Source organism: Dicentrarchus labrax, unplaced genomic scaffold (genome assembly GCF_905237075.1).
Source record: "Dicentrarchus labrax unplaced genomic scaffold, dlabrax2021, whole genome shotgun sequence".
Classification (NCBI taxonomy): Eukaryota; Metazoa; Chordata; class Actinopteri; family Moronidae; genus Dicentrarchus; species Dicentrarchus labrax.
The window spans coordinates 24,826,947-24,852,466 of NW_026136719.1; the positions used below are offsets into that span (position 1 = coordinate 24,826,947).

The following is a 25,520-nucleotide window of genomic DNA, read 5'->3' on the forward strand; positions in this document are numbered from 1 at the left end:
CTGTCTGTATATTATGTCCTACCTGTAGATAGTTCATGACAACAAATACCAAATATATTGTAAAAGGTGGGCACATTCTTAGAGTTTGGAATCATTTGAGCTGGTAATAAGGGCTGTGGCAAGTTGATTGCAGGGCCCAAATATCCTTAAACACTAGTTGTTGTGAGGCGTGAGAGGAAGGAGGAGGGAGTTAATTATTCACTTCCGCGTCCAGTTTTCAGTTAATGGCCTTGCAGTCCATGCTTATTTACAGCTGCCTATAATCAACTAGGGTAATGCATGAATGTGTTGCTGGGGTAATTCTTAAGCGATCCTTCAATTGTGTGATGCAAAACAAAACCTGAGATGAAGGGTAATTGTAGAATTATTGTTTGCTGCTACAAACAACACACTAAACCAAAATTCCCACACTATTGGCACATACTTCTAGGGAAAAAAAAAAAAAGTGCCCGCTGTCAGTGCATGCTCCGGATATTCCTCAAGTTACAGCTCGGGGCAATAAAAGCAAGGTTACAGGCCAAGAAATGTGCCGCCACATGTACCTGCCATCGTCTGGGGTGAGTTTTCATTCTTGTGAGTGCCGAGGTGATGGAAACCATTCAGCACACCATGCCTTCATTCTTTTCTCTTAAACTGTCCCCATAAAGTAACCCACGGGTGCTGTAATATGATTTTTTTTCCCACTGTCTCTGCCTTTATATATTTCTCCAAGAACTCTCTTTACTTTTCTGTTTTTGTCTTGGCAAGTCTCTTTCACGTTTCTATTTTCAACCGTCTTCTTTCAACTGTCTTATGTTATGACTTTTCTTTTCTCTTTCTCTGCCTTCACTCCCCCCTCGCATCCCTACCTCTAAACTTCTTCTCTCATCCACTCAGGCCACTGCCAAACTGGTAATGTTCATGGCATTTACACTGTACAGCCAACAGAGGGCTTAGCATCACACAATCATGAGTAATTGAAATAATCAACTCCATTGCTAATGACTCATCTCCTTGGCACTGGATGCTAGTCTCCACATCATTGGGAGTGCGGTGCAGGAGGTGCCAGTTTCGGGAGACATTTCCCAGCACATTTCTCAGACACAGAGAGAGAGGGAGAGGGAGAGAGAGAGAGAGAGAGCGAGAGAGAGAGAGAGAGATAGATAGAGAAATAGCAAACACCCATCTACCGTGAGTCAACCATTATGGAGAACATCAAGGGTTTTTACCCTGCAGACATTCTGGCCCTGTTGCACATCCCTCTTGCCGCTAAATAAAAGAGCATGACCTGAAAGATGGGATGAGGACAAATTGAGGTTACAACTTTGACGTGCTATGTAATAAATTCACCACTTGTGTAAAATATTTCACACCGGAGGGGTTATTTCTGTCTGATACCCCAACACATATTCACACACACTTTAGGCGCACTGGCGTGGCTATGTGGCTTGAGGACCGGCTTGCGGACTGCAGTGAAGTGTGTTTGTTCGGGGGAGCTCAATCATGCAAGCTGTTTGCACAACAGGCCTCCTCTGCACTGTGGGAAAACTCTCACATGGTCGTCTGCCTGCCTGGCTGACGCGGGAGTATGACGAGGAGTGTGTGTTCATTGAGAAATGGCTTGACGCAGACTGCCCTTGCAGTACTAGCCCAGCCCCTTGTACTTGTCAAGTCTCAACAGCTACAACAATGTATAAGGGAACGGAGTCAAGTGGAGAAGAGATGAAGTAACATTGCAAAAGTTGATTCAAGCCTTTCTTCCGACAGCTCCTCTTGTGAATAGGTGCTGCTGCTTGTGTTGAGGTATGCAGGGAATGGCCATGCTGACAGCTGAGGAGGGTAGTGTGTGTGTGTGTGTGTGTGTGTGTGTGTGTGTGTGCGCGCGCATGTGCGTGCGTGTGTGTGTGTGTGTATGTAGGGGTCGCTGTGAACATATATGTGCGTATTTATACATGTGAAAGAGACGACAAGATACAGAAAGAAGGTTATGTGCGAGTGTGAAATCTGTCATGGGCTTGCACACATTCAAAATACTTACACCCACACAGAAGATACACTCATTCAATACAGTAACATGCCAGAATGCCAGCTGACAATGATGGGAAAAAAACATCCTCTCCCAGGCTCTCACACACACACACACACACACACACACACACACACACACACACACACACACACACACACACACACACACACACACACACACACACACACACACACACACACACACACTCAACTGACTTACACGGATACAAAGATAGCACATGCAACAGTCGACGCGTGTGGACATGACAAACATTCAAGGCACTCTGGAAACATAAAGACAGAGTGGCTGTGCACATGTCTTCACATAACTGCAGGTGGTTCAGTAAGTCCCGGTCCATGGCCAGTGTGGAGCAGCTTATGGGGGTGGGGGTGGGGCTGGCTTTTCAGGTTAAGGAAGTTGTGACATGCCCCTCCAGCAGGCCCATAAATCAGCCAGCTCAACCTCACTAAGGATGACTCTCAGGAGAGAAAGACACGGAGCACACTGCGCACACACACACGCACACACACACACACACAGACAGACAAGAACACCAGCCAGATCAGCTCACGCACACACACACACACAAAGTCACGTACGCGTGCACAATGGCGTGCGCACCAACAGACACACACGTACAAGCGGCAGGCGCGCACACTCTGTTATGTAAACGGCAGTGGCACTTTTCGCCTCAGGCCTAACACGCCACACCTTCCACTATGTGGTCGAGTGTGTGTTTGTGTGTTTAAGGTGTGAATGTTGTGTAATCAAAGGACTATAATTGTGTCTTCAAAACAGCACGTCCGGCTTCTACAGAATTTCACTTTGCATATTTTTAAAAACATGTAACCTTTTGTGATTTAATAACAAAGCAACGTTTGTTCTAATGTGTGTGGGGCCTCAGGCTTGTTTCATCTGTGCAGAAATCTGGTTTTGTCCTGTAGACTTTCCAATTCAAGTTGTAGGAATAACAAATAATACAGGAAGCACTACTTGGAACTAAAGCAGGTGTACCTCCTCTGTATTCCAATGAAGTTGTAGATCAGACTGTAATGAGCTTTATATACTGTATATCTTACACATTTCTCTTCAAAATAATGTTCAATGAATGGAATCACATCGTCATAATACTCAGCTTAACTCATGAGGTTGCAATGGCTCATAAAAAGCTAAATGCAAGGGAGAGAGGGGAGGAGCATTGAGTTGGAGCATGATTCCAGAGTCATTGTACAAAGTCAGCTAATTAAAGTTTGGAAACAACATCTTTACATCCAAAAGAGTTCAAGTAGTCTACAGCAGCAATACCATGTAAATAAAATAACATGTTTAGCTCATCTCCTAACAACTATCATTTTACCTGTAGTTCTGCTTGCTATCCTGAACATCCAGTGTGTGGTGGTTTTTACTGGAAATAATTTTCTGGCAAACAGGAAGTGTCTCAAGATGTCAGAAAAACTGAATTTCCTGGAAAGCACTGACAGCTGTAGACTTTAGAGCTACAAAAGCAAGACTTTATAGAGGCTCCAAACCATATATACTCCATCACTGCAACTTCATAAATGAAACTTTTTTTTTTACAAGAAATATTCCCACGGTTTTCTCTGGATAATTGCCATAAGCACCTCATGTAAATGAGATTGTTATGGAGACTTCTCAGTCCCTGGAATAATTCATGGAACAGCTTAGTCACACTATTACTTACAAAGTACCTAGTGTCTGATCACCCCCTAATCTCTGCATAGTGCATTGCAAAACCACAAGTGATTACTCAACACAAAAGATACTAATCTGAAGTGGGCAGTTTCAAAGAGGTTATGACATGCAACTGTTCCTGCATGTGTCAGAAAACATGGAAATATGAGCCACAGAGATATCCCAGGTTGATATGCAAGATTGATATCACTGCCTCTTAGGTAGGAAATTATAAATATCAGTACCAGCAGATACTGAGTATTAAATTACTGGGATTGATTGGGAAATTGAAAATTGGCCACAGCAACAACCTGTTTGTGCGTGTGTTAAGTAAGATTCAAGCCGACAGCAGCTCACAGTAAATCTTGTGTGGAAACCTGAAACCTAAAGATCGTCAGTGAAGACAAACTAAAAGCGTCAGATGGTTTGATTTATTTTCTACTATAGTCTACTCCTAATTGGAAATACTTTTTATAAGGAACTATCTCTTACACACCTTTGAATTTTATAAATTGAGACAGTTAAAGTCTGTTTTATAAGGAGGTAGACTAACCGTTTTATAGAGGATATAAATTTGGCTGGTGTTAAATTAAAAACTCTGCAACATAGAGTTTGACAACCATAAATAGAAAAGATTCTGTTGTGTTGTGCTGTCATGTTTGGGGTTTTGTGTCCATCTGCACCCATCTGTGAACGTACGTGCCGAGAAAAGAAGGAGTCTGTTAGAGCTACGGCTTTCTACAGCCAATAGTCTGAGAGCTGAAGAAAACTCAAGTACTGTTAAAAGTGCGGGATGTCATTGAGTAAAAATGGGGCCTCGCCTGGAGAGTGAAAGACAAAAGAGATGAGCCAGAGCAATAGTGGCAGAATGAGACAAAGGGAGATGCAAGCCTCTAGCTTCACATGAGCGGTTTGGTCCTTCCTTTACTGCAGTGCAGTAGCCCATTCAGTGGTTCCTCTCTCCTTTTTAGCCAAATAAATTCTAAGTGTGCAGTTCTGCCTGCCCAATATGCTGTCAGAATGAGAGATGCAGCAATTACTCTATATCCGTAGTCAATATACCGACATATTGGTGCACACACCCGGGCCTGCACAGTGCAGCAAAAGCAGCGCCTGACCCGCATTACATCATTGAAGTATCCCTGGGCAAGGCGCTTAACCCCCATCTGCACCAGTGGGGCTGAAGTGAGAAGCATCCAAGTGTGAATGTGTGTAGCTGTGTGAATTTGGAGCAAGGTATTGCATCTATGTTCTGTGTTTCAACCCTGGAAAAAGAAAATCAGCAACACAACACATGCTGCTAATAATGAAACAGTGAGACATAATATTTGGGTTTTTGGTGCAGCTACCCATGATTATACCCTTAGATCTTCCACAATCATTAATGTATTTTGGGGGCTATAAGCATGATTAATATTACATTCTAACTCAATGTCATCAATATGGTCAGTCTGAGTTACTTCTCACACATTTGATGGAATTATTCCGTAGATATTTCACACTCATCGCCGTGTTTGCAGGTGAATATGTCATATGTTAAACGTTGTTAAATTTCCCACCTCAAATAATGGCATTCCTTCCATTGTGCCTGCATGTTTGAATTAAGTGCATTATTTAATGGTTGTGAAACCATTCATCCATGGAATAACTCCATGGATCATTATGATTATTAAAAGGATGACAGTAGAGCCAAAGACATCGACTAACAGCTCTATTTAAAACAACGCCTTGCCAGCTCAGTCAAAACAAGCTGAAAAATTGCCAATCAATAGATGGATAAAAGCATGGAGCCTGAAAACAACACCACTTCAGGTTTCAGGAGCAACCAGAAACAACGACAACACAAAACTGAAGACTTCATCAGATCAAACAGACAGTTGCTGCCAGCATTGTTTAGTTTGTCAATACAGCCAAATGCAGAACTGTGTCGAGTTGAATTCAACAGCACAGAAAAACTTGGAATAAGTTCAAGATTCAAGTGATACCACAAAAGGCTTGCTGAGATTTTTTTTCTTTACAGCTTCCTCCACCTGAGAGCGGCGATAAATCTTGAGTTTTTGTACTCAGCTGAGGCAGTGACTGGGCCAGAGGTCAAACCAGTAAGACAGATGAAAACAAGAGATTGTCTAGGGGCCCATTAAAAGAAAATTGCTGAGGAGGGACAGAGACATTCATGTCCTGCCTTTGTGGGAGCAAAGGGAGCAACTATGTGTATGTGTGTTTGTAAGAGAACATTGTGTGCGGGAGGGTGAGAGGTACCAGTATATTGTAGATGATATGACTGTGTCAGTATATCAAGGCCTGAATACTGATATCTTGTAGTCATCCAAGTTTCAGAAACATCCATTTGAGGTCTGACAGTCATACAAACATGCCATTCTTAGGTTCTAAGGTCTGTTTAGGAGAGGAAAACAGATGCCACATGTTTTGTTTTCTCTGCATTTTTCATCATTTCTCTTCCCTTTCTGCACATTCTTTGTTCTTTGTCATTGCTGTGCTCCCTTAGCCACAGAATGAATGTACGCTGTGACAAAGCTGTGTGGAGAATGTGGTTCGGCTTAATTCTTATGTTAGCACACAGCTATTGTTGTCTCAAAAAAAAAGTCTTCCTGGAAATCCTAGCAAGTGGCTGTCCCCACATGCACACAGTTAAGCGGAAAAGAAAAAAAACATTTAAAAAAAAATCACCTCTCTTTATTGGTCCTTTACCTCTGAGGTGTGTTTTAAATCACATGTAATGTTTATGGGGACAAAGTCACTGCTTTTGAAAATGTTTTGACATCTTTCATGACACACAGGTCATTTTTGCTCTGCTGCACCTGTCATGTAATGTGGCATTAGGCCATCTGAGCCTCTTTCATTAATTCCCAGCGTGGAAACATATGGCTGAATTGCACTGCATACTAATTAATACTCCACTAGGACATACAATATTCGTTAACAGCAAAGACACAAATCAATTAATTGTCACTTAACCTGCAATTACTCAAGATGTGAAGGTGGACAGAGGTAGCTGGGGGAGAAAATAGAAATATTTGAAAACTGAAAGTGTTCTACCTGCCATCATCTTCTGGGCCTCATATGGCTCCATGTAGCCATCATTCTCGGTTGTCACTTTCTCTGTACTGGTCTGGGTGCCACCAGCCTGCTCGGCGTCAAAAGGGTCCGCGTAGTCTTCAAGGATAATGAGCTGGAGAAGAAAAAAAAACAAGGAAAGGTGAAATGGATAGAGGGAAAAAAGTGAAATAGCAATAGGGGAGATTCATTTTGCTGCTCTGTTGAACGCTACAACATGGGTTAGGTGTCAGGAGAGTTGTATGACAGATACTGCTGCAGCCCAGGACAGGACCAAGTGATATCCACCGAGGCAGGCCCAGGAGATAAAGGAAGAAACACATAAATAACACCCCACCTCTGTATGCCTCAGCACACCACAATGCCTCAGCTTTTAGCCTTACAGCACGCTCTCTGCTACTGCTGGTCTGCCTAATTATATGATAGCTCAGTGACAGGCCTACATTTCAAAAGTAGAGGAAAGAAGACCACAACTGCTCAACTTTCTTAAGAGAAACAATTTGGCAGATTTATGCCGAGCTGGCAGTGAGCCACGGCTAATTGCAGTCTTGCTCTTTTGCTGAGCATTTTGTGCAGTAGATGGGAATTAGGTGGACGTCCTGAGACCCAGAAATACAGCTCAAACCTTTAGGGAGCAGAACAACAGTCCGCATCTATAGTGCCTTGGGGGGATATTTGTTTTCTTGAAATGTTTGCTTCATCTACCAGGACACTGCCTTAAAAGTAAAGATCTTCTCTTAGAAAGGAAAAACTCCCATCTGAGCCATATGTCCTCTTGGACACTGGATCTAATGAGGGGGTGTGACTGCAGGGGTTTGGGCCAGCTGTTAGAAAATTGACTCTTTCTCTGTTGAGGCTCCTGACAGTCTAGTCCTGCCAATCAGTGGGCAGAGGAGAAGGGCAAAACATGTTCTGGAACTTGGAACATTTTGGGAAAAGGGTTTCAAACAAATAAGGAAAAGCTTAAGCATACACCTAAGGGAGCATGTAAACGCGTACATGACTGGCACTACACCCTGTGAGTCATGTATAACAGGAAGGGATTTGGTCTCATTATAAACAAGCTCATCACTCATCTGGTGGATGGGGCCGGGCGGGGCAGGCTGGAGGTGGACCGAGCCTCATGCTCGCCGTGCTGTTCCTCCACCTAGCCAGCTTTCCTGAGAACAACCACTGTCCATCTTTGCCACAGAGAGGGAGCTTGCTTCCCAGAAGCAAACTCCATATACAGGCCACCCATGAGAGTGCCACAGGCACACACACATGTACACGCGCACCCACGCACCCACCCACCCACGCACCCACCCACGCACCCACCCCCCACCCCCACACACACACACACACACACACACACACACACACACACACACACACACACACACACACACACACACACACACACACACACACACACACACACACACCAAGCCTCAGGAAAGCAAGTAAAATGTACAGATATATCCTTACAACAGTCTTCCTGCACAGATCATCTCCACTATACATGGATTAGGGAATAATAGCAAAGGAAGTAAGTACAACGGATGTGTTTCATAGCTACTGTGTGTTAAATCCGCCTTCCTCAATATTCCCTCTCCATCTGTTTTGGAAAAAATAACTAGGACTTTTTTCTGCCACAGCATAATTATGGGTTCCTTGAATGTTTTGCTTCTGTGAATTCAAGCAGTGGGAAAAATCCAATACAAACATTGTCCCTGTTTGTTTTTGCTCCACACAAATATACATATTTCACTCACAAGTTTAATCAAAATTCAGAAATTCAGATAAGCAACATCTCTGCAGCCCCAGAGGCCCAAAAACTCTCTGCGAATTATGCATTGCAGCCACAGTGTCATTACCATCTTGCACCTTGTTGCATAGAGACTCAGTCATCAGTAATCATAGCGTGTGCCAAACCCACCTCAGATACATTCACTGAAAACACAGGCCAGACCTAAGAATAAGTAACCCTCACTAAAAAAAACATATGAATCACCTAAATGGGAGGGATGAAGGCCAGTGTCCATTTGACTGCGGTCCGCATACTGTAGCAGAGTGGCTCGAGGTTTGAGACCATAACCCACAAATGTGATAAAACACTCCAAATGTTGTATCTTACATTCTCTTCAGCAGCTTAGGACAACAGAAGTACCTTAAACTTCTACCACCTTACCACACTCACCTTTATGAGCCAAAGGATGTTTGGGCATGTATCTGGAAATAATAGCAATCACTTGAGATTGTGTGGAGCCACTCCAAACACATGACATCATCTTTTGCTTTTCCTGTTGACATAATGTACGACAAATAAAGGGTGGGGTATGTGATGAAAACCTCTGATAGCATCAGACAGAGTGATGTCTTCAGATTAAATGCAATCACAGATAAAATACTTGGATTGGAGACTCAAACACAACGCTTTGTTTGGCTTTTAGTTTGGGGCTTATAGGAAACAGCCTTGCTGTCCACAAGTTGTTAATATTTATGACTTGGAAATTTTGGTTGGGTAATGTCTAAAGTAGCATTGTACTAGGGGGCAGAGAGGGCAAAACACTTCACTCTAATGTATGTGCCTTTTGCAATCCCAAACAATCAAAATCAGGCTAAATCAAAGTCTAATAGGCCTGCTGGTACTCTGAAAGCAAAACAGGAATCGGCAATCAGTCACAAGTGGCTCTTGTTGTTCTGCTCTTTTACATTCTGCAGAGGCTGAGCCAGTATTTGAAATACCCTTTCTCATAATTTTAACTTCAGAAAAGGAATACATTCACAGCTGTTAACACTGTGATCACCTTAATTATGGCCCCCGTACCCAAATATACTTAAAGAAGGTTACCAAACAGCTAACACTACAACAAAAGATTTATATTTTACAGGCATATATTTCGCTCCAAGTTGGGCAGTAAAATCTCTTTTCAGTACATGGCTCATGTTCTTATTCCAGTCAGTGAGGATAGTGAAGTTTTCTTTTCCCATCAAAAGCTAACTTAAGCTGATGACAAACCAGTTACCAGCATGACTGGAATAAAACTGAAACAAAAAGCAGTTGGTCGTGGCAGTATGAAGAAGTAAATGTGTTACAACATAGCTCAAGATTATGGCAATGGATGATGAGTAACAGGAGTTGTTTGTTTAGAACCTATCTTTTTGTCAAGGGGGAATTTCTGAGCCGCATGGCCATTATCAGCACCGCCCTATGTGTCACTTCATATCTTAGGTGTACCTCATGTGTACATCTACAATATTACATTGTCACCCATTAGCAGGCAACAACATTATTAATTTTAGCCTACATAGATCCTTCCTGGGCATCTGGAGATTTGAACCTTCAATATTTAGATCAACAGAATGCCTCCGTAAGGCGCCATCACCCAGCCACTACAGCTTAGTACATGTTTGGGTGGAGGTGGTTAATATTTCCAAATTGTTCCAATGTGTCCTTCCTGTCCCACTGCACTAATGACTACTCGACAGCAGGAGGAGCATGGGGTTGTGAGGAGAGGGGTGCTAGAGAGCGGCGGCATCGCCTGGGGACACACCATCTGCCTTGTGGCATGCCAGGGTGTGTCAGGACTGCAGCCAAGCCACACTTGTCATGAAAGCAAAATTTCCCCTCAGCACAAGACTGCAGTGCCTCAATATATCAGGTCTTTGCTAAGCTGCGCTGTAAGCCTATATGAATCTCACAACACCACCTCACAGGCTTAGGCTGTGTCCCTGTGGTAGTTGGGTCCTTTACTGGTCTGCAGCATGGAGAGAGAACTCACTCAATTACTTTCATTCCGCAGCTCAGATCCCACGTTGGCCATGTCTTACACCTGCCAGAGCTCTGGCAGCTCACAACAGACTTCTTGAAATGCACTACGGCTCTCAGGCAATGAAGCTGACTTCAAATCAGCGGGAACAGAGGGGGAACATTAGCAAAGGAGGGAGACTATAACAGGCACCTGCCACTTTGGCTCAGTGCTTGACGAAGCTAGAGGTTGCAGGATTACATTTCGATTGGACCCTGGTCTTCCATTAGACGTGAGAAAAAATGGGCTACAATTTGCCTCCTGCACTCTTAATGGAGAGAGAATGTGTTCAGCTGGATTATCAGATAATCAGGAGAAAAAGAATACAAATTTCAGAAACTGCATTAGTGGAAATTTGAGCACGGTTGGAAATTTGGTTACAATAATTAGAAAATAGGCTGCTAGATTTCTCTTTTCGCATTTCGAGCATGCTACATGTCCAGTGTTGCCATTTTAGAGCCGTAAACAACCAGAAGCAAATTCAATATAACAGCAGACTCATGTTTTCACCAGGCAAAAACCAGATAAACACTTTTAGAGATAGATAAAAATGTTAAAAATCCTACTGAATGAGTGCAGACAGGAATATGATATTAATGTCATGGCTGGTCTGGGAAAGATTGAATGTGTCAAGGTTGATGCCTCTCTGAGGTTGGCAGAAAAGTCAGCAGGCTGTAGAATGAGGGTGGAGGGGGGAAAAAAAGAGGACTGACGTGTGTGATTTATGTCTCACGCCACGAGGGATTTCAGCCACTGATAACCTAATACAACTCAGTGCTTAGCAGCTCAATTGCATTACGGCATTTCAAAAGGCTTTTTTTTTTTTTTTTTGCTGCTATTGCTCTTTTGTTCTTCGGTGTAACAAAAAAGAAAACACGCCACTATTGTGAGGACAGAAAGCCATTTTAAAGAAGAGAGGAAGGGAGGGGAGAGAAAGATGAGGGGACACTGTTTTTTATCTTTCTACAGAAGAGCACTGCCATGCATAAAGTATGTTTACTCCTATTGGATGGAAAAATTTTCAAATGTTCATGTGAAAGCAAAACTCAGCAACTGAGCATCATTGAAGTGCCTCTGCTGAGTGCTCCTCTAACTTATCTTTGTCTATGAACACAGGACGAATGCTGTGTGTGCAGTGTGCAGTCATTCAAGGATAACTTATCCACAATTTTCTAGAAAGAACATACTTGCAAGAAACACTCCCTCAAGGCAATTTACTTAAGCAAAAATGATCACAGGTTCTCTGTTGACATAATGCAGTTACTATCAATAGGATACTTTCGTGTTTCTAAAAAGCAAGCGCAAATCTGGTTACAATTCATTGAAGGCCCCTTGCAAAGACTGAGCCATGCTGGGCTCTGTATCTCCCAAACAGATTAGGCAGACAGAAAACCTGCACTCTCTCTCCTTAAGAGGAGAGACTGCAGAATCACATTCCCCACCATGCAGACCTGACATTAATGAAACTTTATTGAAATGTTTCCTAAGAAACACGATTTTTGCTTCTGCCTCTCTGTGAGCACGGAAGAGTAATGTGTCTCCACTAAGATCCTACTTACTCTGCAGTCTGCAAAGGTAGCTAATCAAATATTATATTTGCAATAAAGACACCTTTTCACAATCAGTTACAAGCTACTGCTGTCCATGCACCACTTGAGATAAACAAAAAATCTGTTTATTTCCAGGTATATCCATTTGCTTTGCTAATAGTAGGCATGCACGAATAAACAAAAGCAGATAGTGACAACAAGACAACAAGATAAAAGCATGCCCACACCTCTTCAGAGCATGTACTGTATATTCTGATGATTAGTTGATAAAAAGACAGAGGCTCATGAAAAAACATCTCTTCCATATTCCTTTCCTGCCAATCAGCCTCAAAAGTGCCTTTTCTTGACCATACCAGCTACAAATAACAAGCCCAGGATTTACAGAGTCTATGTGCAACATATACTTTACTGTATATGTTTTGAGGATTAGATTTAGCATTCCCGTTGGCAGATCAATGTGCTCAGCCATCGGTTTCACATGTGACTCCCTCAGTGACATCTGCACTGTTCAAAGAACAGCTCGCTTCTGGCTGCCGATTTATTTATTACACACACCACCCCTTTAAGATTCAGACCACATTAAATGCTGGTTCTTCAGATCTCTGCACTCTTACTCATGTGGGGCAGCTTTCGCACGGCAGTCGGGGTGAAGCCAGTTCTTTTGGCAACAACTGATTTAGCCTGTTGTTGATCATGGTTTGAATGGGAATGATTCCAGATGCAGCAACATTGACACTGATACCAGGCACCACACTTCAGAGGGATACAAATCAGCAAGGCATAAAATAGTGGAGTCAGAGCAGCAGTGAATGGAAAGGAGCCTAAAAACACATTATGTACACCTGGATAGTCCTCACAGCATCACTCTATGGGTTACTGTGCATTATGAGGCTTTTATGGCACCTATAGTTCTGTATGCTGTGTGGGTCATAGCTATTCAGTTTACTTAAAGTAGACACACACACACATACAGAAAGTTAACATATGCACTTCCAAAAATGGAAAAAGAGTGGGCTAGGTCTCAATCAGTGCTCAAGTAGGATGACTAGTGTTCATTATCAGAACTCAAATCAGACTTTTTAAAGATATTCAGTCTGTACAAGTTACTTGTGACATCCCAGGCAATCACAAAGAACTCCCAGAAATTTCTGTTAGAGTTAAAAAAAAATCCATAGACCTGCAAGAAGTTCAACTTCTTCCAATTTAGCTTGCTTCATGACATCCTTTCTTACTGTATAACAAGTAACTTGTAGCATCAAGTCTGTGGGTTTTCATATCACTGAAATAAACTCCTACAATTGATTAAATCATCTGTCACATAGTCATGACAGCATCACATAACATAGGAGACCATATGCAAATGTAAATTTACATGATATTTTCTATCTAGGATCAGCATTTTTGTAGAGCTGACAGCCCATGTACCGTGTTCGAGTCTGACATCTGTTAGACTTAGTTAGAGTTAGTTATATTCATCACACAACATCCCAATCCAGAAGCTACCTCGAAAGCAATGCTAATATGAAAGAATAACTAATAATAATAATAATAATAACATTAATAAGAATAATAATAATAACATAGACGTTGAAAGACAAACATTGTTTTAATTCAAAAGGTTAAAAAGGTCACAATTGAATTGGTTTTGAATTACCGCATTCAATCCACATGAGCTAAATGATCTGCATGCCACCTTTGTAACATCAATACTCTGTCAGGCAGTGTAAGTAGATATGTGTCATTGGAATCGCTCAAACAAACAATCCTAAACTGCACTGGGAGAAAACGATGTCCCACTCATCCATTCCTCTCTATTTGAACAAATCACATATTGGCTTCTACAATTTTAACTAGGTAAATGTGTAACCTAACCTTACTTTTCAATAAATTCCTATTCTGGCTGCCCTCCTCTCCTGATGAATGACCGCATCCTCCTTTATCACCCTACGCGGTGAAGCACAAAAAAGGTACCCCAACTTGTCCCTAAGGACCTCCTTCATTGAAACACACTCCACACAGCCACTTAAGGCCTCCAGTGGAGAAAGGGGAGGAGGCTGTGGGTTGCACCCAAAGAAGGTGCTCTTAATATGCGACAGATATTCAAGATTAAGTATTTGGCGACACGCTTGACAAAATCCAATTTCCTTCCTCTGCCCCCATCCTTCTGTGATAGATTTATTGGCAGTGTTTCTGCTACATACAGTTAGTGGTGTGGCACTAGAGTTGATGATAATTCAGGTGCTACAATGGAATGTTGGAATTTTATGAAATATGGTAATCCCCTGCCCTTGTGAATGAGCGATTTGTCCTTAACATGGCCTACACCAATTTCCTTCATCACTACAGTTACACATATTACAGGAACACTGATTTGTCTTTTAAATTAAGAATGAGGTAGTATGGTGAAAAAAGGGGAAAATATGCTGACATACTGTAGACATGCAATTCACTCCCATGTGACGCTGCTACCACAACGCACAGGCAAAAACAAATCGTGGCTCCTATAAGATAAAAACTGACACAATAAGGAAACTAGGGCTTCATGAAACAACATGAGGAGACCCACTGGGATGGAGGCATTGATTTATGGAGCACAGAGAAAAACAAGCCGCAGTCAGGCAGTAAACAAAGCTACAGATTTTGATTTGAGGACGTCTTGATTGAGGCTGGAAGCTCTGTGGCCTAAGATAGCCTCTCTGTGGTGAGGATGCACTGAGGTCCCTGCACGTCGCCTACACTGACAATAGAGTGAGCATGCAGGGTGGAGTCCCATACCGCTGCCATTGCTACGTGGCTTCCCACCTCTCTGGTGGGAATAATAGCAAAAGGCTAGAGAGGCTATATTAGGAGGGGTGACGGACAATCATCAGACTGTTGCCACAAAGAACCCTCAATGGAGCACACAACAGCTATGTGTAGTCAACATTTGTCGCTATTTCCGACATCTAGATTGCTCATGTCGAAACAGCTGAGAACATTAACCCTGGTTACATTTTAGCAAGCAAGCAGCAACCAGAATACCCAGCTTACACGGAGGGGCAAGCACAGACTTGTCAAGTTAAAAAGGGAATGTCACCAAGTTGTAAACACTTCCTGTCAGGAAGGGAGCACTTCCTTAATCCTGGAGCAACCAACCCATTCCTTATTTTCCACCAAACAACAGTAGATAGTGGCTTTCTATCTCTGCCCATGCTCCTATCACAATAACAGCAACAACATTTTAACTGTGAAAAATACAAGCAGCCAAATGTGACCTCTCGTGAATAATTCACAGATCTGAGTCGCATTACAACAGACTACAAATTATTTGGTAGACTCATTTCTCATTCACAGAATGAAACAAAATGAAAGCCTGGAATCCCACTAAGAAGAAATGGAAGTGTTCAGCTTCCTGGTGGGCACTCAGATCACAGGGCAGCTCTGTTTGCAAGACGGAAGTCTGGCTGCCTCCTGCAGTGTGACACAAAAACAACAGCCTGCACTCAGGAGATAAAAAAAAGCAAATCAGATCTCTATGATATCTACACTCCACTGTATTTTGTTGCAAAAATAACTATTTGATTACAGCTCAAATTTGCATAGTTTTTTTTTTACTAAAGGCAGCTTCTGGTTCTGCAGAAACAGTGCAAAGAAGTCAATGTGCCATGCAGATTTCTCCCTTTGTGCCTTAGATGGCATGCAGGCTTAGGACTCAATTTGTTTCCTTTTAATCGGTGTGTGACGATCTGCCTGCCCACCAGGACTCCCTCCTTCTACATTCAGCTACACACACACACACTGTCATTAAACAAAACAGAGCCATGTGTCTACAACTCCCCAGTGGCCAAAGCTGCAGAACTAGTCTGCAGGCTAATTGTGACCTGGTGGAATCATGTGACTGATGTTCCGGTGCAAAGCTAGAAAAAGCAAATTGAGCAACAAACACAACAGACCCCATCGGGACTCTTTAAACTGAAAAAAAAAAGCTCCCAGATGGAGAGGAAGAAGAAAAAGCAAACAATTGCTAAAGGCCATCATTTCCAAGACCTATAACTTTCAAGTACATGTGGTGGGATGGTTGTATATAAAATCTAACCATGGCTAGTTATTACTCTCAATGAAGCTGGATTACAGTGCCGTCATGCCGTAAATTTAATAGGATTTGTGGATTCACCAAAAGGATATCTTGATGAAAAGCCGAACTTGTCGGTGCTCAATTGAATGAGCATTACATTATGGCTTCAAGCGTATCCTCCACTACAGGATGACTTCATCCTGCCCCAGAGAGGCGGGGCTTTTTATGTATGCTGTTGGGCTCTGTGCTCCTTCCTTCCTTTCAAAGTGCCCTTCCAGGATTCTTATTCAGGTCACTGGAATCCATTGTGGTATTTTTTTTATCATGGACACAAAAGAATAAAAAAAAAAAAAAAAAAAAAACATTGAGTATAAAATACGTTTGCCATTAAAAGAACAATTTGTTGTATTCTGAGCAGTGAGTAATTAAACCTGAACATCTTGTAGGTTTGAACTAGTCACTGACTTTGAGAAAATGCTTTAGATGCTTTAAATAGTTCAGGAAATGCATGGCATTCTTCTACACTTCAGTGAAGAGTGGGTCAAACTGGAAACAAAAATGTCACAATCATGCCTGGCACTTCATGCCAACAATATCACAGACTAGACTTTATTGTCACTGTATGAGTCAGAGTAGACATAGCAACACACTGTCATATTTTACACAATTTATTATACAGATCAAAATAATTATCTACTTACTTAAATGTATGAGTCACATTCTGCCCACCACTGACGGTAACAAATTTGTCACTACTGAGCATGATTAGGAAAAACAACAGCTGCAAAATCTAAGACATGCACAACACAGCTTGCACACCAGTCTGTTGACTATTTCAACCTGGGTTTCACATTGTCACTGCAGTGGAAAATGACTTAAAATTATTACTGTTAAGTCTATATATTATTCCCATTATGTATTAATTCTGCTGGGTGGTCCAAATGTATAAAATGCTCTTAATTTTAAATAATCTGAGTAAGAAAAACTGACATTATGTACAACACTATGGTATTTACTCAGCCAAAGAGCACAAATAAACAGGTTTGTGTGACTGTAGAACAAAAAGAGCACATCCAGTCGGGCCTGCTATCAACCTGGCCAGCCTCTGTCTGATACAGAAAGGTAGAGAACTGCCTTAAAAGGGGTGCTATAACAAAACATGATGGGCTCTGATGTTTTCATCCATTTTCTGGCTCCCTGAAGAAAACCACTGTCACAGACCCAGGTGATATTGACGTTTGTGCTTGACATTTCTCCTATCACTGGCATAGATGAGAGCATGAAAGGCCGATGGGATGCATTTATAAAACTCCACTGAGGTCTGGAGTGCCTGGCTGGAAGGCCAAGCGAAGGTTGTGGGGAAATTAAGCTGAGCCGAGTTCCGCCATGCTCTACTGGAGCTGTAATCTGCCAGCCAGTCAAACAAGCTTGATCTACCTACACTGTGGTAGACTGTATCTTGGAGGTGTATCTGTGTATCAGCCCTCTCACGCACTGCAGTGCACCATCTCAAGTTCAATCTGATCATTACACAAATGCAAATGGACTCAAAAGTATGCAAAAGACAAAAGGAAGGAAGCTATCATGACAGCCTGTATTGAAGCATCACTTCCTTTGTGTGGACTGGTATTCATTGAATGTGACACACTTGTTGATACTAAAAACAATGTCTGATCACCACAACTTCAGAAATGCAACACTACATGCTTCAACATCTGTGCTATACCTCCATTACCTGTAGGAGTGGTGACAAACCAAATAATTCTTTCCAGGGCTCATAGTAGTTAGTCATAGGAGTTTTGAGCAAACAGTGCTCATAACTGGACCCTTTGTGGCACTATTGGCAACCAAAACCTTATCAGTTCTTTCTTGACCTGAGGCCTAACTTTCCACTAAATTTCACGAAAATCTGTTGACTAATGTTTGAGACATTCTGCTATAACAAACACATCTCCATACAGAATAAAAAACAGAACTTTCTTGGCGGAGATAACAATGGTTTTCCAACTCCAGCATAATCAATTGAAATGCTAAGCAAGGTCTTATAAAAAAAAAAAAGTGCATGGAAAAGATGTAGGAAAATAAGCACAGCAGCACAACAACTGTCTGGGCTTCTGATCCAACTGCAGGTTTCTATAGATAGATAAGCTGCCTCATAGGACCACTGAGTCAAAGGGACCCCGAGCCATGAAGGGAGCCAAAGTTAGATTGGAACCGCAGTTTCCCAGGTGCACAGGCAGATACTGATGATGACTGGGCACACTTCACAAGGATTTCCGCCACAGCCTGTCAGCTCCGCGCTACTGCTTTTGTTTACACATTTCCGAGCGGGGCCCCATCATCATTTTCGCGTGTCCTTGAGAGAAGTTAGGTTAGTGCTGAGTAGAGCGATGAGCTGGGAGATGAGGGCTTTAATTAGCTCCAAGGCAGGATGATAATTGATCATCTCCCTCAACTCACTCTACCATGAAGGGCTTGGCATCATTAAAAACAAAACTCATCACAATGCCTTGGACACTTCAAACTACAAGTAACAATCAGCATCAAAGTCAAGCTCCAGATGAAGAGTGCAACTCCAAACGTTGACAAAAAAACCCTGAATAAACTGACACCTCTTAGATGATGATTGGCTTAAAAAACACCAACACAGAATTGTGTGATGAAATAAGACACCTATGAAAATGTAGAGGATAGCATATATTTTGCAGAACAGATATACAGTATGGCATGTTAAACACTGGTTATCTTGCTTGTTTCCCTGTGGAAGCCTGGTGAAATAGAAATGGACTGGGGAAAATTCACTTGATGCTGCTATTGGCATTTCAGGCATTAGGTAAGCAGTGATATAATTAGCATTCATGAGTCAAGTAATTAAAACGTCAATGTAACCAAGCAGTGCTGTTAAGACACTTGTGTGCTCTTTGCTCAGTCTCCAGCAGTCAGCATTTAGTCTGCACAGTTAAAAAAAGACTTACTATCGCACTGATGGCAAGTCCATGTATGTGTGAGTGTGTGTCTCTTAGTCTGTGAAGAAAATTGCCCGAGAAATGTAGCTATAAAACTGTGTCAACATGAAGCTTCCCCAACAAGAACACATATTGTCAACTCCATACACTTTCAACCTTTCAACACCAGCCTAAAGGGAAAAATAAACTGTAAACAGTGTGTCCTCCCACAGAGACCGTTGAAACAAGTGTCTGTATAATGGGACAATCCTACATTAACAGCACTTTTAAAATCACCTGGAGAGTACTCCTAACAAGGATTTACAAACAATTATCAAGGCCAGCCACAGTCGGAAAGGAAATCCTTAGCTTACAGATGAACCGTAATCCTCACCAAAGTTTAAACATAAATCCTCACAGCGCTCTTAGAAGCAACAGTGTAGTTACTGAGGAGCACGGTGGCTTTGAAGGGATTTTTCTGCAAGTTATTCTTGCTCTATTTAATAAATTATATACACTGTACGTGTGTACAAGCTCTCATTTTTGGACAGTTGAGAAAAACTTTATAACATTGACACAAAATCAATGTAACAAAGACTGCAAAGCGACATGTTTTTTGGAAGGTACTCCTGCTGCAAACTCCCCTTTACTACGGGGAGTGTCAGGTGACTGACAGGTAAGCCATGCAGTGCAGGTACTCAGCTCAGCACAAAGTAAGAAGTGTTTACAAAACCAAATTAAGACTTAGTGATTACTATGATGGATTATACTGCACCGACAATTTCCAACTCTGTGGATGCTTTTTTTAATACTCTGCAAGATAGATGGCAACAAACTCTAAAGGTGGCACAGCAGTCCCAGATATCTCCAGTTTGCTCAGAGTATACAAACACCAACCATGGATAGTGTAAAGAAGAGGGACCAACTGGATGACTAGCACAAAAAAACCCCACCATGTTATCTGTTCTCTATCGCACTCCCCTCTCCTCTACTACACTATTTTCATTTAACCTTCAGCACCTGACAAGAAACCTTTAAACCCTACCCTCGACTTATTGCTTAAGCACACCAGCTGTCAGTACCGATTTAGCTCATCCATAACATCATTCATATCGGTAGGTGTGAGGTATTTAAACCATACTCCACGATCATCTGCCTGTCTGTTAAAGCCATATGTGCACATGAGGAGAGAAAGAGGAGGGGCAGAGGCAACTGTATTCCTGACTGGGAGAGATCCAGATAAACTTCAATTAACATAAGACAACAATATTCTGTTTAATCAGCATGAACAGCTGCAGTGGCTGGGCGAGAACTGTAAATTCTGGTTTCATGCGTATTTTATTGATAACACATAGCTGTGTGAATATTAAACATGTACACCAAGTTCACAGGGGTTGCTGAAAACAGTGTCTGACTTTATGGGAAAACAAACACTGGCAGGGAAGATAGTTTTATGAGCTTAACAAGGTTCCCAATCTTTGAGTTGAGTGCATATGGGAAATATAGATGACAGTCACAGATGTGTTTTGTGTGATCAAAACTGGGGAGAAAAACAGCGCAGGCTTTCTTCACGCAACGCTCCTGTGACAGGCTGTTGCAGACACTGTGGAATATAAATAAAAGTGTTGAACCAAAACCAACTGCGAAATCGCCACACGTCACAGAGACAGGTGCGAAAGCAAACACAAGAGGAGGAAGTAACGTGAAGGTGAAATCAAGACGACCACAGAAATTTCAAGACATAGTTGTGATTGAGACGTGAGGAAACAGTGATGCACAGTGTGTATTTTCACAGGGCCGTGCTTCCTCCTCTGAACATGAGCTATGCAGACACTGAAACATTCCTCAGTGGAATCATACTCATCAGATGGTATGTCCTTAACCTCACTGACACGGAACATCTCCGGTTTCTCCAAATGAACCCGGTGTGTATGAATTCCTGAGGAGCCTGACATGACAGCGAGTTCCAAGGCAAAGCCTGCATGCATTCTACCTGTTTGACTGTCTCCACGCTCGCTTTGTGCTGATGAGTGCGTGCAACCAGATCCATGCATTAGCCACAACCTCAAAAGGTAAAAAAAAAAAAAAAAAAAGGAGAAATGTGCCAATAGAAGCTCAAATTAGAGTCATATATCCATAAGCCCATCACAAGTAACCCTCCGCAAGGCAGCAGGCATCACTGCAAAAAGAACATTCACTAAATTGATCTGTCTAGTTTAAAAAGATTGGATTAAAGTCCAATTAGAGGCACTGTGAATAAGTTTAGATCACACTGGTGCTTGAGAATAAGCTGCAGATGGAGATGGGCACAGCACACACACACACACACACACACACACACACACACACACACACACACACTTCACCCAGCAGAGCAGAGTTTGCCAGCACTTTACAGCAAGTGAACTGTCAGAAAGAAAGCAAAAGATCATATATTTTAAGTCTGAGTGCATATCTGCTGCAATATTGAGCTGCGTGTCATAGACTGTTCCCTCCACAGCACTCCCTGTAGTGCAGGTTAGTTATTAGACAGAGGTGGATGTCGCAACTCACGCCGTTGTGTGGTTGTGATAACAAGTTCTGCCGGTTATAACGATTCATTCAGTACAGGAGTAGGTCAAATGCTTCATTCATCAACAGCATGTCTGATTTGAGATTTTTCAAAAAGACAGGCACCAGTTTTGTGGGAACGAAGAGTAAATAAGTGATTTGATTCAAAGCAAAACTTGGCTCCAAGATAAATGTGGGGTAACCTTCATTGAGGAGAACTGCCGCTTTTATTTGATATTTTAATGGTAATTAAGAAGCAACAGAGTCGTTTCCCTGTACTCTACCACAGACTAATGTTTGCACTTAAACTTCACCCACCTTCTCCTTGTTGTCGTGGTCCGAGGGAGGTGAGGTCGGAGATTTAACACTCCCTACAGCAACAGCTTGGGTGACTGTGACACCGCCGCCTGGAGCTGGGCTGCTCTTTTCGATTGTTTCCACCTTGATAAGTCGGTGTTTCGGTGACACATACTTGATATCCGGCGACCCTACAGTGTTCGAGCTCGGGCCGAATGAAATATTTCCACCTGGAGTGTACGGGTCCTCGAAGTCCAGCTCCTTTTGTAGTTTGTAAGCAGCGAGGATGTCCGGCTGAGCGGGGCTCGGGAAGGTGGCCCCGGAGCTTGTTTGTTGGTAGCCAGGCGCACCGGGCACACCGGTGTGACAGTGTCTGTAGTCCGGTTTCGGAGGCGCCGGAGGGGGTGCTTTGGTAGTTTTGAATCCTAGGTGCTCCTTGAACCACTTGGCCATGCTTCCAGTGCATCGCTCTCAAGTCAATGAATGTAGTTTAGTTCCACCTTTCCTGCCAGCGCGAGCCCGTGTCTGTTCGTCAAAGTGGGTTCCCCCCTGGGTCACTCGCGCCCAGCAGACCGGTGTCGGAGCGCGTGTCGCCAGTCTCGGGCGACTCTGTCGGTCCGCAGAGGAGCAGTGGGGGGGTGGGGGGGTGCGGGGGTTGGGGGGGTGGGGGGGGGAGAGAGAGAGAGAGAGAGAGAGAGAGAGAGAGAGAGAGAGGGCAGCCACAGGCACTTTCTGATCTGCCCTGCCGCAACTCTGTCACTCACTGCTCGGCTGCGCTCCACGTCAGGTTTTCAGACTACGCAACATGGGAGCGCTTGTGCAAGAGGAACACACGCCCCCCCCCCCCACACACACACAACCTGCCCTCCTACCTGAGAACATTCACTGCCACCTACCGGACTTCTGAAACTCCACTTACTGTTGAAGACTGTAAACGCCCGCCACCGCTGCATTAATGTCTCCAGTTTAAAAAAAAAAAACCCACAAGCACCGAGCCCCTGGAGGATGAACGTCTTGTTTTAGGGAAACCCCGGATGAGGACTTTTGGTGTTATATGCAGAATTAAGTAATATAGCCTATGGGCTGCTATGTGATGTGTTAATTAATGGATAAAATAAAAGTTTTGTTCTAACATCCTGTCTTTTGATTTGTTTTTTGCAAGTTTCTGAGACTAATTGCTGGTGACTATAACTCTGTGAACCAGTACCACAAGATCATTTAAATAGGTCATTGTGGGTGATGTTGCAAAAGTTTTGTAAATGTATTTCCAAATCCTCTCCAAAGTAAACTTTACATTATATTTCCCGGATTTTAGACGTCGAAAGTAATACAACTCTATTAGGTCAATATTTTTTGTCCAACTATAGGACTCAAGGGTAAAGTGTCCTTTGCTCACGCTCAGTGCTCTCGTGTCCAGATGGCCGCTGCAGACTTTTAATTGCAAACTGCATTGCAAATGACCAGTGGAGAGGGATGCTTCAGTCTATATTAACAGGGGGCAGTGTTCTACCTAAGTTCATTACACCAATCCGTGAGTGGAGTAGGTGAATTGTTCAAAGCAACAATACCGGGAAACATTTCTCTCCTAGGTGTCTTTCAATCTCTTTGGTGCAGAGGGTCATGGGTTCACGTGCTAAACACTAATTGCCTTTGCAATCAGAGGGCAGATGGGGGGGAAGAAAACTCCCATTTCCCCTCCCAGAGACATACTCCAGCAACAGTCTGCATTAACAGGAGTCATTGCTGCAGTGCAGTGTGTTTTTTATGAAGCAATATTTCTTTTTAATAACACCACACACACAGCCTTGAGCAAGTCACAGTGTACAGATCAGAGTTTAACCCTGGCAGGCCCCTGGGAGAGACAACTCCATGCTCCAGAGATCAAAACAAAATCTATTATTTCTGTCCTGAAATCCTGCCGTCGTTGCACTTTGGGCAGGCAGAGAGAAATTTGACCGGTGCAATTTCCCTGCACTTTATAGGAATAATTTCACCCCACAGCCAGTACATTAATCTGTTTAACTAGTGCATTATACATAAAAGCTTTAAAAGAAAAAAACAAAACAAGCAAAATGGGCTCAGACGGTTCTTAGTTTATTGCAGCACTGGTTGTTTTTGCTGCGAGTTCTGGGAAAAACAATCTCTGAGAACAAAAAGAAAGAGACCTCTTCCAGCTCACATATTACATGGCATATTTTAATATACATACTGTTGGTGCACCCTCAGTGCTGCATTTACACATACACACAGGAAGTGATATAAATACTGCCAGTGCTGCAGGGTAATAGCCTGTCTTATGGTGTAGGTATTAGGGGATCTGTGGTGGGCAAGAGCAGGTGTGTCATTTAGGTTACTGAGCTTGACTCACATCACAGATCTTTTATTGCATTGCTACAATTGCATTCCTCCAGCTGCCAACGCTGACACCCTTTAAAATGCAAATCCTGTAATCCAGCACCTCATAGGATACAAATAGTCTCTTAAGTAGCCTACGCAGGCAGATTGCTTGCCAGGAGGAATTTATGTAGATATGTATAGGATTCTCTTTAAGTTATCATACGTAAAATGATATGAGAGGTGCTGGTAGTGTATTAGCACACATTGTCAATACATCTAACCAGATAAAAGAAAACTGAAAAACATTTAGTAATGACAGGTAGTGAGTGCTGGATTAGTACAGGACTTTTCCACTCTGGAAAGTCATCAGTTATTGCAACAGTGCTTTGACACTATGAAGCTGATTGGTCTGTAAATATTGGCCACATGCAACCTGCTCTCTCTCAAAGCTGCACTTTTTAATAGTCTATCAACAACTAGTAGGTTGCAGATTCTGAACAAACTTTCTTTCCATATATTTGTCAGTCATGGGGGGCGTTGGCACTGATAGGAAAGCATGAAATTAACAGACAAGATGATGGCTCAGATTTGCTATAGGCAAATGTTAATAACTTCAGCAGCTGCCATACAGCTCAAACATCTGACATGTTGTGCAAGACATGTCACAAGTTTATTTTCCTCCTTTAGTCTGTCTGTTCTGGGGTTTCTCAGGCTCTCCTGGAAATTATTTAACAGCAAGACCAGGTATTGCCGTGGTGATAGCTAAGAAATCAGAGAAACAATTAATCAGAACAACTTTAATGTGCCTTCTAACTATAATTAATTCCTCCCTGCAATCCTCTTCTAAAGTTATATTTCTATTTTAACCCTCTATTTTGTGGAACATGTTATATCACCACTGTATTTGCTCTAAGCTAAGAGTCTTCATTATTATAATGCCTTGTTCTTGTGTATCAGCAATTCAGATATAACTGCACACCACTTTCTGCAGAATGCTTCTGAATGTCAAAATACTTCAGCAAAACAGTATTCATGTAATTGCATCACCACAGTGCCAGACTGGGGTAGAAGTGCCAACTGGAAATTTAACAGCTTTCCTTGTAACAGTTTTTCTTCTTGTGTTTTAAAACAGACTGATGGAGCTTCACACTTTTGATTTCTTGGGCTGTAACTGCAGCAAACGAAGCAGCAGAAAATTAATTACTGTATGTGAAATAATGA

General features: G+C 42.5%; 1 protein-coding gene across 5 annotated transcripts in view; it reads right to left on the reverse strand.

The window, feature by feature from the left end:
- Positions 1–22,606, reverse strand: part of LOC127351808 (SH2 domain-containing adapter protein F) — a 93,129-nt gene extending 70,523 nt beyond the window's left edge. For all 5 annotated transcript variants that reach the window (XM_051379752.1, XM_051379750.1, XM_051379749.1 and 2 more), the window contains exons 1-2: positions 21,984–22,606; positions 6,758–6,890 (exon numbers count right to left, since the gene is read on the reverse strand). In XM_051379752.1, the coding sequence (XP_051235712.1) occupies positions 6,758–6,890; positions 21,984–22,415 (565 nt within the window). In that variant the 5' untranslated portion in view covers positions 22,416–22,606. The remainder of the gene's footprint in view (positions 1–6,757; positions 6,891–21,983) is intronic.
- Between the last annotated feature and the right edge of the window lie 2,914 nt (positions 22,607–25,520).